At 47.3% G+C, this 13,940-nt stretch overlaps 1 protein-coding gene across 1 annotated transcript in view; it reads right to left on the bottom strand.

Moving 5' to 3' along the window:
• Window positions 1–1,498: 1,498 nt before the first annotated feature.
• LOC311532183 (ectonucleoside triphosphate diphosphohydrolase 8-like) overlaps window positions 1,499–13,940 on the bottom strand; it is an 83,210-nt gene continuing 70,768 nt past the window's right edge. The window contains exons 8-10 of the mRNA XM_084650435.1: window positions 3,980–4,090; window positions 2,821–2,958; window positions 1,499–1,821 (exon numbers count right to left, since the gene is read on the bottom strand). Of these exons, the coding sequence (XP_084506561.1) occupies window positions 1,639–1,821; window positions 2,821–2,958; window positions 3,980–4,090 (432 nt within the window). The 3' untranslated portion in view covers window positions 1,499–1,638. The remainder of the gene's footprint in view (window positions 1,822–2,820; window positions 2,959–3,979; window positions 4,091–13,940) is intronic.

Genomic DNA, 13,940 nt, shown 5'->3' with positions numbered 1-13,940 from the left:
TGACTATTGAAGTATGGGTGGCCAGTGACCCGGCTGATGGGGGAGGCTAGCCCCTGACCCTCCCCTTGTGCCCAAGGCCCCCTGCCTCCCCGTCTCCACCCCCCCCCCCGCCCTTCTCCCTTGCAAGATCCCAGAGCACCCCTGCCACGGCCCCCAGCCCCAGAGCGCAGGGCAGCACGGCCCTAGCACCAGCCACCCTGAGTCCTTGTGGGAGGCAGGCAAGCCAGCCTGGGCCAGCCAGGGCAGAGCGCTGGGAACCGCAGGAGGGGGCCTGGCTTGGGGGTGGAACATGAGCTGGACAACGCTAGGCTGTTTGGGGAGCCACAGCCTCCCCCTGCGTACGATATCTGCCGCCGATGTTATTCAAGTATGTTGTACAAAGTGACAGTGTTTCATAAGAACATAAGAATGGCCATACTGGGTCAGATGAAGGGTCCATCTAGCCCTGTGCCCTGTCTGCTGACAGTGGCCAGTACCAGGTGCTTCAGAGGGAATGAACAGAATAAGCAGTTTCAAGTCCCACACCAAAATATCCTGTAGCCTGGTGGTAAGCACACTCCTCTGTGAGCAGGAGACCCAAGTGCATTCCCCACGCTACAGCAGGCGGAATTGAACTTGCATCTCCCACATTGCAGGGGAGTGCGCTGACCTCGCAGTGCAGAGGTGGTTGGAAGCCAGCTCCTCCTCCAGCTGTCTGGCGAATGGCACTTAAGCCTCTGGTGACTCCAGCCCAATTTTGATTTTTTGTTTTTGGCCAAAATTATTCAGCAAATTTGTGTCAAATTCACAAATAGTTTTGGGTTGATTTTTCAGCTAATAAACCATATTCATCTGAAAAATAGTGCTCCGCTCTACTCTTGCTCCCTCCACTGATTGGTTCATGTAAGAGGCTTGTGAACCTGGGTTGCAGCTAGGGGCACGAGGGCCAGATTTTTACAGGTATTTAGGCAGCTGAAGATGCAGTTAGGCACCTAATGGGATTTTCAAAAGTACCTAAGCTCCTAACTCCTACTGAAACCAAGTGGAGTTCATAAGAACACAAAAACATAAGAACGGCCATGCTGGGTCAGACCAAAGGTCCATCTAGCCCAGTATCCTGTCTACCGACAGTGGCCAATGCCAGGTGCCCCAGAGAGAATGAACAAAACAGGTAATGATCAAGTGATCCATTCCCTGTCACCAATTCTCAGCTTCTGGCAAACAGGTTAGGGATACCATCCCTGCTCATCCTGGCTAATAGCCATTGATGGACCTATCCTCCATGAATTTATCTAGTTCTTTTTTTAACCCAGTTATAGTCTTGGCCTTCACAACATTCTCTGGCAAGGAGTTCCACAGGTTGACTGTGAGTTGTGTGAAAAACTTTAAGTTAGGCACTTAAATGCTTTTGAAAAAAATCCCACTCAGTGCCTATCAGCATCTTTAGGTGGCTAAATACCTTGAAAACTCCAGCCTCAAGGGGTAGTGGCTCCAACTCCTCGTGCGATATAGGGCCTAGTTTAAATCTTGCTGTGGGGTCAGTTATGTTCTGGGGGTGCCCACCCCTCAAGTCTCCATTTAACAGGGTGTCTAAGGCCTCTCATTAGAGGCGGGTGCAAGGTGCTGAAGCCCTGGCCATCTGCTCCTGCTGAACGGCTCCTATCCCAGGAAGTGTATGAGCAAGCCAACAAGGCAGAAAGCCAGCGTCAGGACGATGAAGAAGATGGTGGCGGCCCAGAGCCCGCGCTGCTGCCCTTTCACTTGTTCGGGGGCCTCCGCCGGGATCATGTTGGTGAGGTTCAGCACGTAGCCCAGGGCCCAGCCAATGTCCGTGTCCGCAGCCTGCCCGGGGAAAGAGGATTAAGGGGATGGCCAGGATGGTATTAAGGGGATGGCCAGTCCCCAAGAGGTGCAAGCTACTAGTAGCCTCAACTCCCACAGGGAGACGGGGACACCCAGATTCCTGACTTGCAGTGCGCGTAGTATGCCGCCCAAGAGTCACGGGCATGGGCACAAGGAACCAGGCTGTCCTCGCTCTGCACCACAGCAGAGCACAGACTGTGGCAGCAAAACACCTTCCCAGCCCTTGGCTTCCAAACCCTGCCATAGGTCAGAGGGCACAGGGGCGTCTAGACCCTCTTTCTCGTCATTTCGGGTCCTCATCATAAAACTACCTCATGATTTTTGCCACAACTGCGCACAGTCCATCAGCACTTGCTGAGCTGCAGCAGGGACCCAGAATCGCAGGACTGAGGAGGACTGGTGGAGTTCTCAGGGTGGGAAGCCAAGGATTGCAAGAGCAGGAGTGGGGGCAGGTCAGGACTGAGGTGCACCGGCAGAGCTGTGGGCTGGAAGAGCAGGGGCATAGTCACTGCAGTGAATCGTTAAGCCTGCAGAGGAACTCCAGTGGCCTAATGGATATGGCATTAGCTTCCAAAGCCAGAGATTGTGGGTTCAAGTCCCATCTGGGGTCTCCTTCCTCTAGAGAGTAAAGAAACGTTGGTCTTATTTTGGGGGGAGGGATAGCTCAGTGGTTTGATCATTGGCCTGCTAAACCCAGGGTTGTGAGTTCAATCCTTGAGGGGGCAATTTAGGGATCTGGGGCAAAAATTGGGGATTGGTCCTGCTTCAAGCAGGGGGTTGGACTAGATGACCTCCTGAGGTCCCTTCCAACCCTGATATTCTGTGATTCTATGAACAGGCATGGACTAGCAGGAGTAGCAGCCATGCCCTTCGGCCTCTGAAGCGAGAGCACCTGCACCATCAGCTGAGCCGTGCTGACTCTAAGCAGGTTGACGTGCAATTCTTCCTCCCAGCCTCTGCACTTGGACTCTTGCTCACCTTCATCTGGAACTTGATGCTGCTCCAGCTGGTTTGGTTGAATTTGTAGGCGTCGAGCAGGAGCACCAGGATGTAGTTGGCGTTGGCGCAGTACTCTCGCAGCCTTTGATCTTTCTCTTTGGGGTAGCTGGATTTCAACTGGGGGGTGAACAGTCAGCACAGGGGAGAGAAGGGGTGTTAATGGCAGCAGTGTGACAGGAGCTCTGAGCCTACAGCAGGGGCAGACTTTGTCCTGGCAGCTCCCTGACCGTCTGGGGTGTGGAGAGAGGGATTGGTGGCCCGCATCTCTCTCGGGTTCAGAGACAGATGCTTGCTCATCGACCAGGCAGGTATTTCCTAACTCATCAAATGAGCTGTGATCGGGCAACTGGGATGGCTGCCCCACCCCAATGTTAATCATGTACAACATGGCCATGACCTCATTCTCTGTCCCCAGCGGGACCCATGTCCAGCCTGTCTCTACTCTGCCCTGCTCTCCCCAGCCAGGGAGCTGTGCACCCACCCCAACAGGGCCCCCCCCTTCCGTAGGCTGGATCCGTCCTAAGAGCGTCCCTGTGCGCCAGGCCAGATAGGAGGGTTTGTACAGCACAGCAGCTGGGTACGTGCAACCTCAGCAGTGAAAATTCCTCTGGTGCTGACTGGCCATTCCCACTCCTCAGCCCTGCGTGGGAGTGACGTTGGTCATCCTGGGGAAGCTGCAGGATGTTTTCTAGGTGAGGGAGATGGTGCTTTGGGCAGTTTTGTCCCCTCCCCTTGATTTAAATTGATCACTCGGGACCATTTCATTCCTGATGGTGGCCAACTGAGAGCCCATCAGCATGGCTTCTGGCTGCCACAAAGGGTGCCATGGAGTGACAGGATGCGCTGCCTCCCACCAGAGTGGGAGCATGCTGCATCCACAGGGCTTCAGGCTCCTGCCAGCCTGGGGAGAGCGGCTGGGCCTAGGAACTGAGCCTGCACCCCCATGGGCAACTCAGAGCAGAGATCACTGGCCCTCTGACTGTTCCCAGGGCACTGAGCTTGGTGATACCACCTACCCCTTCAATAACCCTGGCCTGCCTTGTGTGAGAGTTCCCTTCCCCCTCCCCTCTTGGGACCCTTTGCTTTGCAATCCCCACAGATGGCCCCTGTAGCTTCCATCCCCCCTCACAGCACGTACGTCTGTCCAATTTCTTGCACAGAACTTCTGGACAGTGTCTTCGACAATGGCCAGGGGCTGCCCACTGGTCAGGTTGAGGAAGTTGAAGGTGTAGTAAAAGGCAGAGAAGGCCTGAAAAGCAAGAAACCAAGAGGTCAATAGGAGGCCTGAGCATGGATTCCATTGTTGGCTTGACTTTGTGGAGTATGATCCTGTGCATAAAGCACCGGCCTGCAAGCTGTGCTCCAGCACTTCTCCCTTTTTTGAGCTCAGAGAAATCCCGTCTAGGATTGCCACCTTTTTCATGGCTGGTAACCAGATCCCTGGGGCCCCGCCCCTTTCTCTGTCTCTTCTCCAGATGCCCCGCCCCATCACATGCTCCTCTCCCTCCCAGCCCCGGAGGTGCCACCTCTGAGGTACATCTCCCACACATCCTAGGGGTAATAAGCACAATTTGCACATCCACAGAGGGATTTTCATTTACAAACACTCACTTGAACTTCTTCATTTACACATACACACACATACACACTGGTAGATTTGCTTCATCAGCAAACCTGTTCTGGGGCACAGGGGAAGGGAGCTCCCCCTTTTGCATGTACAGCTGGGGGGAAAGGGAAGACTCCTTGCTATATTTATTTGGATGCTCAGATTGGGGTACAGAGTCCCCTTGTTTGCACTGGTACCTAAGAGAGAAGAAGGTCCCACCCCTTGCACATGTGGGCGGGAGGAATAGCTCAGTGGTGTGAGCATTGGCCTGCTAAACCCAGGGTTGTGAGTTCAATCCTTGAGGGGGGCCATTTAGGGATCTGGGGCAAAAATTGGGGATTGGTCCTGCTTTGAGCAGGGGGTGGGACTAGATGACCTCCTGAGGTTCCTGCTTTGAGCAGGGGGTGGGACTAGATGACCTCCTGAGGTCCCTTCCAGCCCAGATAGTCTGTGATTCTGTGAGTGTGGAAGAAAGAGGTGCTCCTCCATTTGCAGCACACCCGCCTGAGAGAGAAGAAGACGAGAGCACTTCCCCCCATTTGTTACACACCCGCCCAAAGGTCCATCTAGCCCAGTGTCCTGTCTTTGGACAGTGGCCAGTGCCAGGTGCCCCCGAGGGAATAAACAGAACAGGTAATCATCAAGTGATCCATCCCCTGTTGCTCATTCTCAGCTTCTAGGAAATAGAGGCTAGGAACACAATTCCTGCCCATCCTGGCTAATAGCTACTGATGGATCTATTCTCCACGAATTTAGCTAGTTCTTTTTTGAACCCTGTTATGGTCTTGGCCTTCACAACATCCTCTGGCAAGGAGTTCCACAGGTTGACTCTGCATTGTGTGAAGAAATACTTCCTTTTACTTGTTTTAAACCTGCTGCCTATAAATTTCATTTGGTGACCCCCTAGTTCTTCTGTTATGAGAAGTAGTAAACAAAGCCCTGGCTGGGATGATTTAGTTGGTGTTGGTCCTGCTTTGAGCAGGGGATTGGACTAGATGACCCTCTGAGGTCTCTTCCAACCCTAATATTCTATGATTCTATGAACACTTTCTTATCTACTTTCTCTACACCAGTCATGATTTTATAGACCTCAATCATATCTCCCCTAAGCCGTCCCTTTTCCAAGCTGAAAAGTCCCAGTCTTATTAATCTCTCCTCATACGGAAGCCGTTCCATACCCCTAATCATTTTTGTTGCACTTTTCTGAACCTTTTCCAATTCCAATATATCTTTTTTGAGATGGGGAGACCACATTTGCACACAGTATTCAAGATGTGGGGCATACCATGGATTTATATAGAGGCAGCATGATATTTTCTATCCTATTTTCTATCCCCTTCTGAATTATTCGCAGCATTCTGTTTGCTTTTTTGACTGCCACTGCACATTGAGTGGATGTTTTCAGAGAACTATCCACAATGACCCCAAGATCTCTTTCTTGAGTGATAACAGCTAATTTAGACCCCATCATTGTATATGTATAGTTGGGATTATGCTTTCCAATGTGCATTACTTTGTATTTATCAACATTTAAATTTCATCTGCCATTTTGTTGCCCAGTCACCCAGTTTTGAGGGATTCTTTTGTAGCTCTTCGCAGTCTGCCTGGGTCTTAACTATCTTTAGTAATTTTGTATCATCTGCAAATTTTGCGACCTCGCTGTTTACCCGTTTTTCCAGATCATTTATGAATATGTTGAATAGGACTGGTCCCAGAACAGACCCCTGGGGGACACCACTATTTACTCTTTCCATTCTGAAAACTGACCATTTATACCTACCCTAGCCTATATTTTAACCAGTTACCAATCCATGAGAGCACCTTCCCTCTTATCCTGTCGCAGCTTACTTTGCATAAGAGCCTTTGGTGAGGGACCTTGTCAAAGGCTTTCTGAAAATCTAAGGTTTCAGAGTAACAGCTGTGTTAGTCTGTATTCGCAAAAAGAAAAGGAGTACTTGTGGCACCTTAGAGACTAACTAAATTGGTTAGTCTCTAAGGTGCCACAAGTACTCCTTTTCTTTCTGAAAATCTAAGTACACTATATCCACTGGATCCCCTTGGTCCACATGCTTGTTGACCCCCTCAAAGAATTCTAGTAGATTGGTGAGGCATGATTGCCCTTTACTAAAACCATGTTGACTCTTCCTCAACAAATTGTGTTCATCTATATGTCTGACAATATTGTTCTTTATTATAGTTATTAAAAAATATTGTACGGGCACGCAGGAGTGAAATCAGGAAGGCCAAATCACACCTGGAGTTGCAGCTAGCAAGAGATGTTAAGAGTAACAAAAAGGGTTTCTTCAGGTATGTTAGCAACAAGAAGAAAGTCAAGGAAAGTGTGGGCCCCTTTCTGAATGAGGGAGGCAACCTAGTGACAGGATGTGGAAAAAGCTAATGTACTCAATGCTTTTTTGCCTCTGTCTTCACGAACAAGGTCAGCTCCCAGACTACTGCACTGGGCAGCACAGCATGGGGAGGAGGTGACCAGCCTTCTGTGGAGAAAGAAGTGGTTCGGGACTATTTAGAAAAGCTGGATGTGCACAAGCCCATGGGGCCGGATGCGTTGCATCCAAGAGTGCTAAAGGAGTTGGTGGATGTGATTGCAGAGCCATTGGCCATTATCTTTGAAAACTCATGGCGATCGGGGGAAGTCCCGGATGACTGGAAAAAGGCTAATGTAGTGCCCATCTTTAAAAAAGGGAAGAAGGAGGATCCTGGGAACTACATGCCAGTCAGCCTCACCTCTGTCCCTGGAAAAATCATGGAGCAGGTCCTCAAGGAATCAATTCTGAAGCACTTGCATGAGAGGAAAGTGATCAGGAACAGTCAGCATAGATTCACCAAGGGCAAGTCATGCCTGACTAATCTAATTGCCTTCTATGATGAGATAACTGGTTCTGTGGATGAAGGGAAAGCAATGGACGTGTTCTTCCTTGACTTTAGCAAAGCTTTTGACATGGTCTCCCACTGTATTCTTGCCAGCAAGTTAAAGAAGTATGGGGTGGATGAATGGACTAAAAGGTGGATAGAAAGCTGGCTAGATTGTCAGGCTCAAATGGTAGTGATCAATGGCTCCATGTCTAGTTGGCAGCCGGTATCAAGTGGAGTGCCCCAGGGGTCAGTCCTGGGGCCGGTTTTGTTCAATATCTTCATAAATGATCTGGAGGATGGCGTGGATTGCACCCTCAGCAAGTTTGCAGATGACACTAAACTGGGAGGAGTGGTAGATACGCTAGAGGGTAGGGATAGGATACAGAGGGCCCTAGACAAATTGGAGGATTGGGCCAAAAGAAATCTGAGGAGGTTCAACAAGGACAAGTGCAGAGTCCTGCACTTAGGATGGAAGAATCCAATGCACCGCTACAGAGTAGGGACCGAATGGCTCGGCAACAGTTCTGCAGAAAAGGACCTAGGGGTGACAGTGGATGAGAAGCTGGATATGAGTCAACAGTGTGCTCTTGTAGCCAAGAAGGCCAATGGCATTTTGGGATGTAGAAGTAGGGGCATTGCCAGCAGATCGAAGGACATAATCGTTCCCCTCTATTCGACACTGGTGAGGCCTCATCTGGAGTACTGTGTCCAGTTTTGGGCCCCACACTACAAGAAGGATGTGGAAAAATCGGAAAACGTCCAGCGGAGGGCAACAAAAATGATTGGGGACTGGAACACATGACTTATGAGGAGAGGCTGAGGGAACTGGGGATGTTTAGTCTGTGGAAGAGAAGAATGGGGGGGGATTTGATAGCTGCTTTCAACTACCTGAAAGGGGGTTCCAAAGAGGATGGATCTAGACTGTTCTCAGTGGTAGCAGATGACAGAACAAGGAATAATGGTCTCAAGTGGCAGTGAGGGAGATTTAGATTGGATATTAGGAAAACCTTTTTCCCTAGGAGGGTGGTGAAACACTGGAATGTGTTACCTAGGGAGGTGGTGGAATCTCCTTCCTTAGAAGTTTTTAAGGTCAGGCTTGACAAAGTCCTGGCTGGGATGATTTAATTGGGGATCGGTCCTGCTTTGAGCAGCGGGCTGAACTAGATGACCTCCTGAGGTCCCTTCCAACCCTGATATTCTATGATTCTATGATTTCAACCAGTTTGCCTGGTACTGAAGTCAGGCTTACAGGCCTGTAATTGCCGTGATCACCCCTTTGTAAAAATTGTCATCATATTAGCTATACTCCAGTCATCTGGTAGAGAAGCTGATTTAAATGATAGGTTACAGACTACAGTTAGGAGTTCTGCAATTTCACATTTGAGTTCCTTCAGAACTCTTCAATCTGGTCCTGGTGATTTATTGCTGTTTAATTTATCAATTTGTTCTAAATCCTCCTCTAATGATACCTCAGTTTGGGACAGTTTCTCAGATCTGTTTCAGAGTTCCTCAGATCTGTCACCTAGAAAGAATGGCTCAGGTTTGGGAATCTCCCTCACATCCTCAGCTGTGAAGACCAATGCAAAGAATTTATTTTCTCTGCAATGGCCTTATCATCCTTGAGTGCTCCTTTAGCGCCTTGATCGTCCAGTGGCTCCACGGGTTGTTTAGCAGCTTCCTGCTTCTGATGTACTTAAAAAAAAAATTACCATTACTTTTTGAGTGTTTTTCCGGCTGTTCCTCAGATTCTTTTTTGGCCTTCCTAATTGTATTTTTACATTTCATTTGCCAGTGTTTATGCTCCTTTCTATTTTCCTCACTAGGATTTAATTTCCACTTTTTAAAGGATGCCTTTTTGCCTCTCACTGCGTCTTTTCCTTTGTTGTTTAGTCACGGTGGCTCTTTTCTATGTTTTTTAATTTGGGGTATACATTTAAGTTGAGCCTCCATTATGGTGTCTTTAAAAAGTTTCCACGCAGCTCGCAGAGATTTCACTTTTGGCGCTGGACCCTTTAATTTCTGTTTAACTAACCTCCTAAATTTTGTGTAGTTCTCCTTTCTGAAATTAAATGCTACCATGGTGGGCCGCTATGGTGTTTTTTCTGCCACAGGGATGTTAAATTTAATTATATTATGGTCACTATTACCAAGCGGTCCAGCTCTATTCACCTCTTGGACCAGATCCCGTGCTCCACTTAGGACTAAATCAAGCATTGCCTCTCCTCCTGTGTGTTCAAGCTGCTCCAAGAAGCCGTCATTTAAGGTGTCAAGAAACTTTATCTCTGCATCCCATCCTAAGGTGATATGTACCCAGTCAATATGGTGATAGTTGAAATCCCCCATTATTATTGAGTTTTTTATTTTAATAGCCTCTCTAATCTCCCTGAGCATTTCACAGTCACTGTCACCATCCTGGTCAGGTGGTCGGTAATATATTCCTACTGCTATATTTTTATTATTCAAGCATGGAATTACTATCTATAGAGATTCTATGGCACAGTTTGATTCATTTACAATTTTTACTTCATTTGATGCTATGCTTTCTTTCACATATAATGCCCCTCCCCCACCAGCACGACCTGTTCTGTCCTTTCGATATATTTTGTACCCTAGTATTACTGTATCCCACTGATTATCCTCATTCCACCAAGTCTCTGTGTTGCCTATTATATCAATATCCTCATTTAATATGAGGTTCACCCATTTTATTATTTAGATTTCTAGCATTGGTATATAAGCACTTTAAAAACTTGTGTCCCTTTAGCTGTCTGCCATTATACGATGTAATTGAATGGGACTTTTTTTTATTTGATTGTGTCTGATCAGACCCTGCCTGTATTTTATCTTTTTCCATCCTCTCCTCACAAGGACATAGAGATACTCTATTAATAGATCCTCCCCTAAGGGATGTCTGAACGACGTGCTCTTCCGCACCTGTCGCTTTTCCCCAGCCCTTAGTTTAAAAACTGCTCTACGACCTTTTTAATGTTAAGTGCCAGCCCTCTGGTTCCATTTTGGTTTAGGTGGAGCCCATCCTTCCTGTATACGCTCCCCCTTTCCCAAAAGTTTCCCCAGTTTCTAATACATCTAAACCCCTCCTCCCTACACCATCATCTCATCCATGCATTGAGACCCTGCACTTCTGTCTAACTGGCCCTGTGCGTGGAACAGGGAGCATCTCAGAGAATGTTACTATGGAGGTCCTGGACTTCAATCTCTTACCTAGCAGCCTAATTTGGCCTCCAGGACCTCTCTCCTATCCTTCCTGATGTCATTGGTACCTACATGTACCACGACCACCGGCTCCTCCCCAGCACTGCACATACGTCTGTCTAGATGTCTCGAGACATCTATTATTATTGCCGAAACCCAGATGGTTTGGGAGAAACCGAACTGTTGGCAACCCTAATCCCATCCCCTCTTTGTGTCTGTGTCCCAAGGGGTAATTTGGGGATAATTGAGCACATGTTCTTATGTAAACTGCTTTCGCATTACTGAGCTGTAAGTGCTAAGCATTACTGTTGTCAGGGGGAGAAGGAGATGCTTTCCAAGTTTAAAGGGATGAAGGGGTAGGCTTGGTTGAAACTCTTCTGTCAATAGTATTTTGCGACAGAAAATTGGGTTTTAGACTTAACATAGTTTTTCATGAAAAGTGTCTGGTTTCCAGGGAAGATTTTGACTGTGGAAAAAACAAATGTCACCCATGTGGCTAATAGGGAGATATCTCTAAGAGACCTGTTCGGGGGGCTGGGTACCAGTGAGTTGTGTCTGGGTCATTGTTGCTAGGCGGATGTAGCACTCCCCACCCAGAAGCCTCTGGAATTGGGTGTGGCTGGTTTGGGTCTGTTCCATTCCCTGTTGCTGGGGTCAGGCTCCATGAGGGCGAGTGGTCAGGGCAGGGCTTTGCACAAGGCCATGTGCTCTGTGCAGGCTGGAGAAGCTGAGCCCAGGAGCAGGAAGCAGCTGTTTGCCCTAACTCGATGATGTTGTTAACCCTCCAGCAGGGAAGCATGGGCAGTGTTAATTATAGAAAGCGGAAATTGGGAGGGAAAGTTAATTTCTCTTATTTTAATTGTATACTTGGAATGTTGCTTGATTTTAGACAACCTGTTTTATTTAAATTGTCTCAACTAGTGCAATTCACCAACTTTTGTGTAAATGTGATAATGGGGAAGGAGTCATTTCTATTTTGCTAGTCTCAGTTTTGTATGTTCTTGTAACAGGGTTTTTTCAAAATCAATATACTTTACTGAGTTAATCAGTTAGTTGACTGGCTAACAGTGATGTCAGCAGAGGAGGAGGAAGAGCCTTGTAAACTTGTAAACTGGAGTAATAGGAATAGGATGAAATTTAATAGTGAGAAGTGTAAGGTCATGCATTTAGGGATTAATAACAAGAATTTTAGTTATAAGCTAGGGACGCATCAACTAGAAGTAACGGAGGAGGAAAAGGACCTTGGAGTATTGGTTGATCATAGGATGACTATGAGCTGCCAATGTGATATGGCTGTGAAAAAAGCTAATGTCGTCTTGGGATGCATCAGGAGAGGTATTTCCAGTAGGGATAAGGAGGTTTTAGTACCATTATATAAGGCACTGGTGAGACCTCACCTGGAATACTGTGTGCAGTTCTGGTCTCCCATGTTTAAGAAGGATGAATTCAAACTGGAACAGGTACAGAGAAGGGCTACTAGGATGATCCGAGGAATGGAAAACTTGTCTTATGAAAGGAGACTCAGGGAGCTTGGCTTGTTTAGCCTAACTAAAAGAAGGTTGAGGGGAGATATGATTGCTCTCTATAAATATATCAGAGGGATAAATACCAGAGAGGGAGAGGAATTATTTAAACTCAGTACCAATGTGGACACAAGAACAAATGGATATAAACTGGCCACTAGGAAATTTAGATTAGAAATTAGACGAAGGTTTCTAACCATCAGAGGAGTGAAGTTTTGGAATAGCCTTCCGAGGGAAGTAGTGGGGGCAAAAGATCTATCTTGCTTTAAGATTAAACTCGATAAGTTTATGGAGGAGATGGTATGATGGGATAACATGGTTTTGGTAATTAAATATTCATGGTAAATAGGCCCAATGGCCTGTGATGGGTTTTTAGATGGGGTAAGATCCAAGTTACTCGGGAAAGAATTTTCTGTAGTATCTGGCTGATGAATCTTGCCCATATGCTCAGGGTTTAGCTGATCGCCATATTTGGGGTCGGGAAGGAATTTTCCTCCAGGGCAGATTGGAAGGCCCTGGAGGTTTTTCGCCTTCCTCTGTAGCATGGGGCACGGGTCACTTGCTGGAGGATTCTATGCTCCTTGAGGTCTTCAAACTACAATTTGGGGACTTCAATAGCATAGATATAGGTGTGAGGTCTTTTTTAGGAGTGGTGGGTGAAATTCTGTGGCCTGCATTGTGCAGGAGGTCAGACTAGATGATCATAATGGTCCCTTCTGGCCTAAATATCTATGAATCTATGAATCTATAAGAGTCTGCATGGAGTCCAGCTGAAGATTCCTACAGGCAAGTGGAGGGAAGATGTTGCTTTTGACTCAGCAGACTGTAACTTTGGTAATCAGAAACTCAGGTGAACTCAACCTAAGCTTTTGGGAACTCTGAGGGCTTGTCTTCACTATGGGGGTAAGTCGACCTAAGTTATGTTACTCCAGCTACGTGAATACCTACGGAGGTGGTGGAATCTCCATCCTTAGAGATTTTTAAGGCCTGGCTTGACAAAGCCCTGGCTGGGATGATTTAGTTGGGGATTGGTCCTGCTTTGAGCAGGGGGTTGGACTAGATGACCTCCTGAGGTCCCTTCCAACCCTGATATTCTATGATTCTATAATAACGTAGCTGGACTCGATGTAGATTAGGTTGACTTACCCCAGTGTCTTCACTGCACTGCATCAACCGGAAACGCTCTCTGGTCTACTTCCCTTACTCTTCTCGGAGAGCTGGAGTACCGAGGTCAACCAGAGAGTGCTCTGCCATCGATTTAGTGGGTCTTCACTAGACCCGCTAAATTGACAGTGTCCCCAGTAGTGGAGACCAGCCCTGAGTTTCTTCTCACAGTGTTTCTGTGTGGACTGATCTGTTTAGATTTGTTTTCTTTATGTATAACTGTGAAGATAATGTATGTGGATTATAAAATAGCCATGTTATGTTTTAAAATCTAAGTTATTATTTATTATGTTTCTTTATAAGATTTTATAAAGTAGGCACTTAATTAATTCATTTTGGGACTTGAATGTGGGGAGATTGACCCTGTGCAATCTCCTGGCTGAAAACCCTTAGAGGCTGAATTCTGGGTCTCCAGCTGCTTTTCTTTGTGAGTTGTGGGTTGTTTTGGGCACTGGAGAAAGGCTATGAAGTGAACTCTAGCACACGCAAAGGTTACACAAACACCCACAAACTGGCAATTTTGATTCAGAAATTTTCAGTGCCTCATGGGAATTGTAGTTCCGGTACCTCATTCCCTTTCTCCTCCATGGGCTGTGCAACCCAGCCGGCCTACACCTCCATGGGACTCCCATGATGCACCAGCAAGAATGGGGAGACAATGGGATGGGAAATGAGAGTCCAGACAGAGAGTCCAGCCCCGACAGGAGAATGGGGCATGA

Source organism: Lepidochelys olivacea, assembly GCF_965140295.1.
Source record: "Lepidochelys olivacea isolate rLepOli2 genome assembly, chromosome: 16".
NCBI classification, from domain to species: Eukaryota; Metazoa; Chordata; order Testudines; family Cheloniidae; genus Lepidochelys; species Lepidochelys olivacea.
The sequence above is the reverse complement of the archived record's forward strand: the minus strand, read 5'-3'. Positions and strand labels throughout refer to the sequence as shown.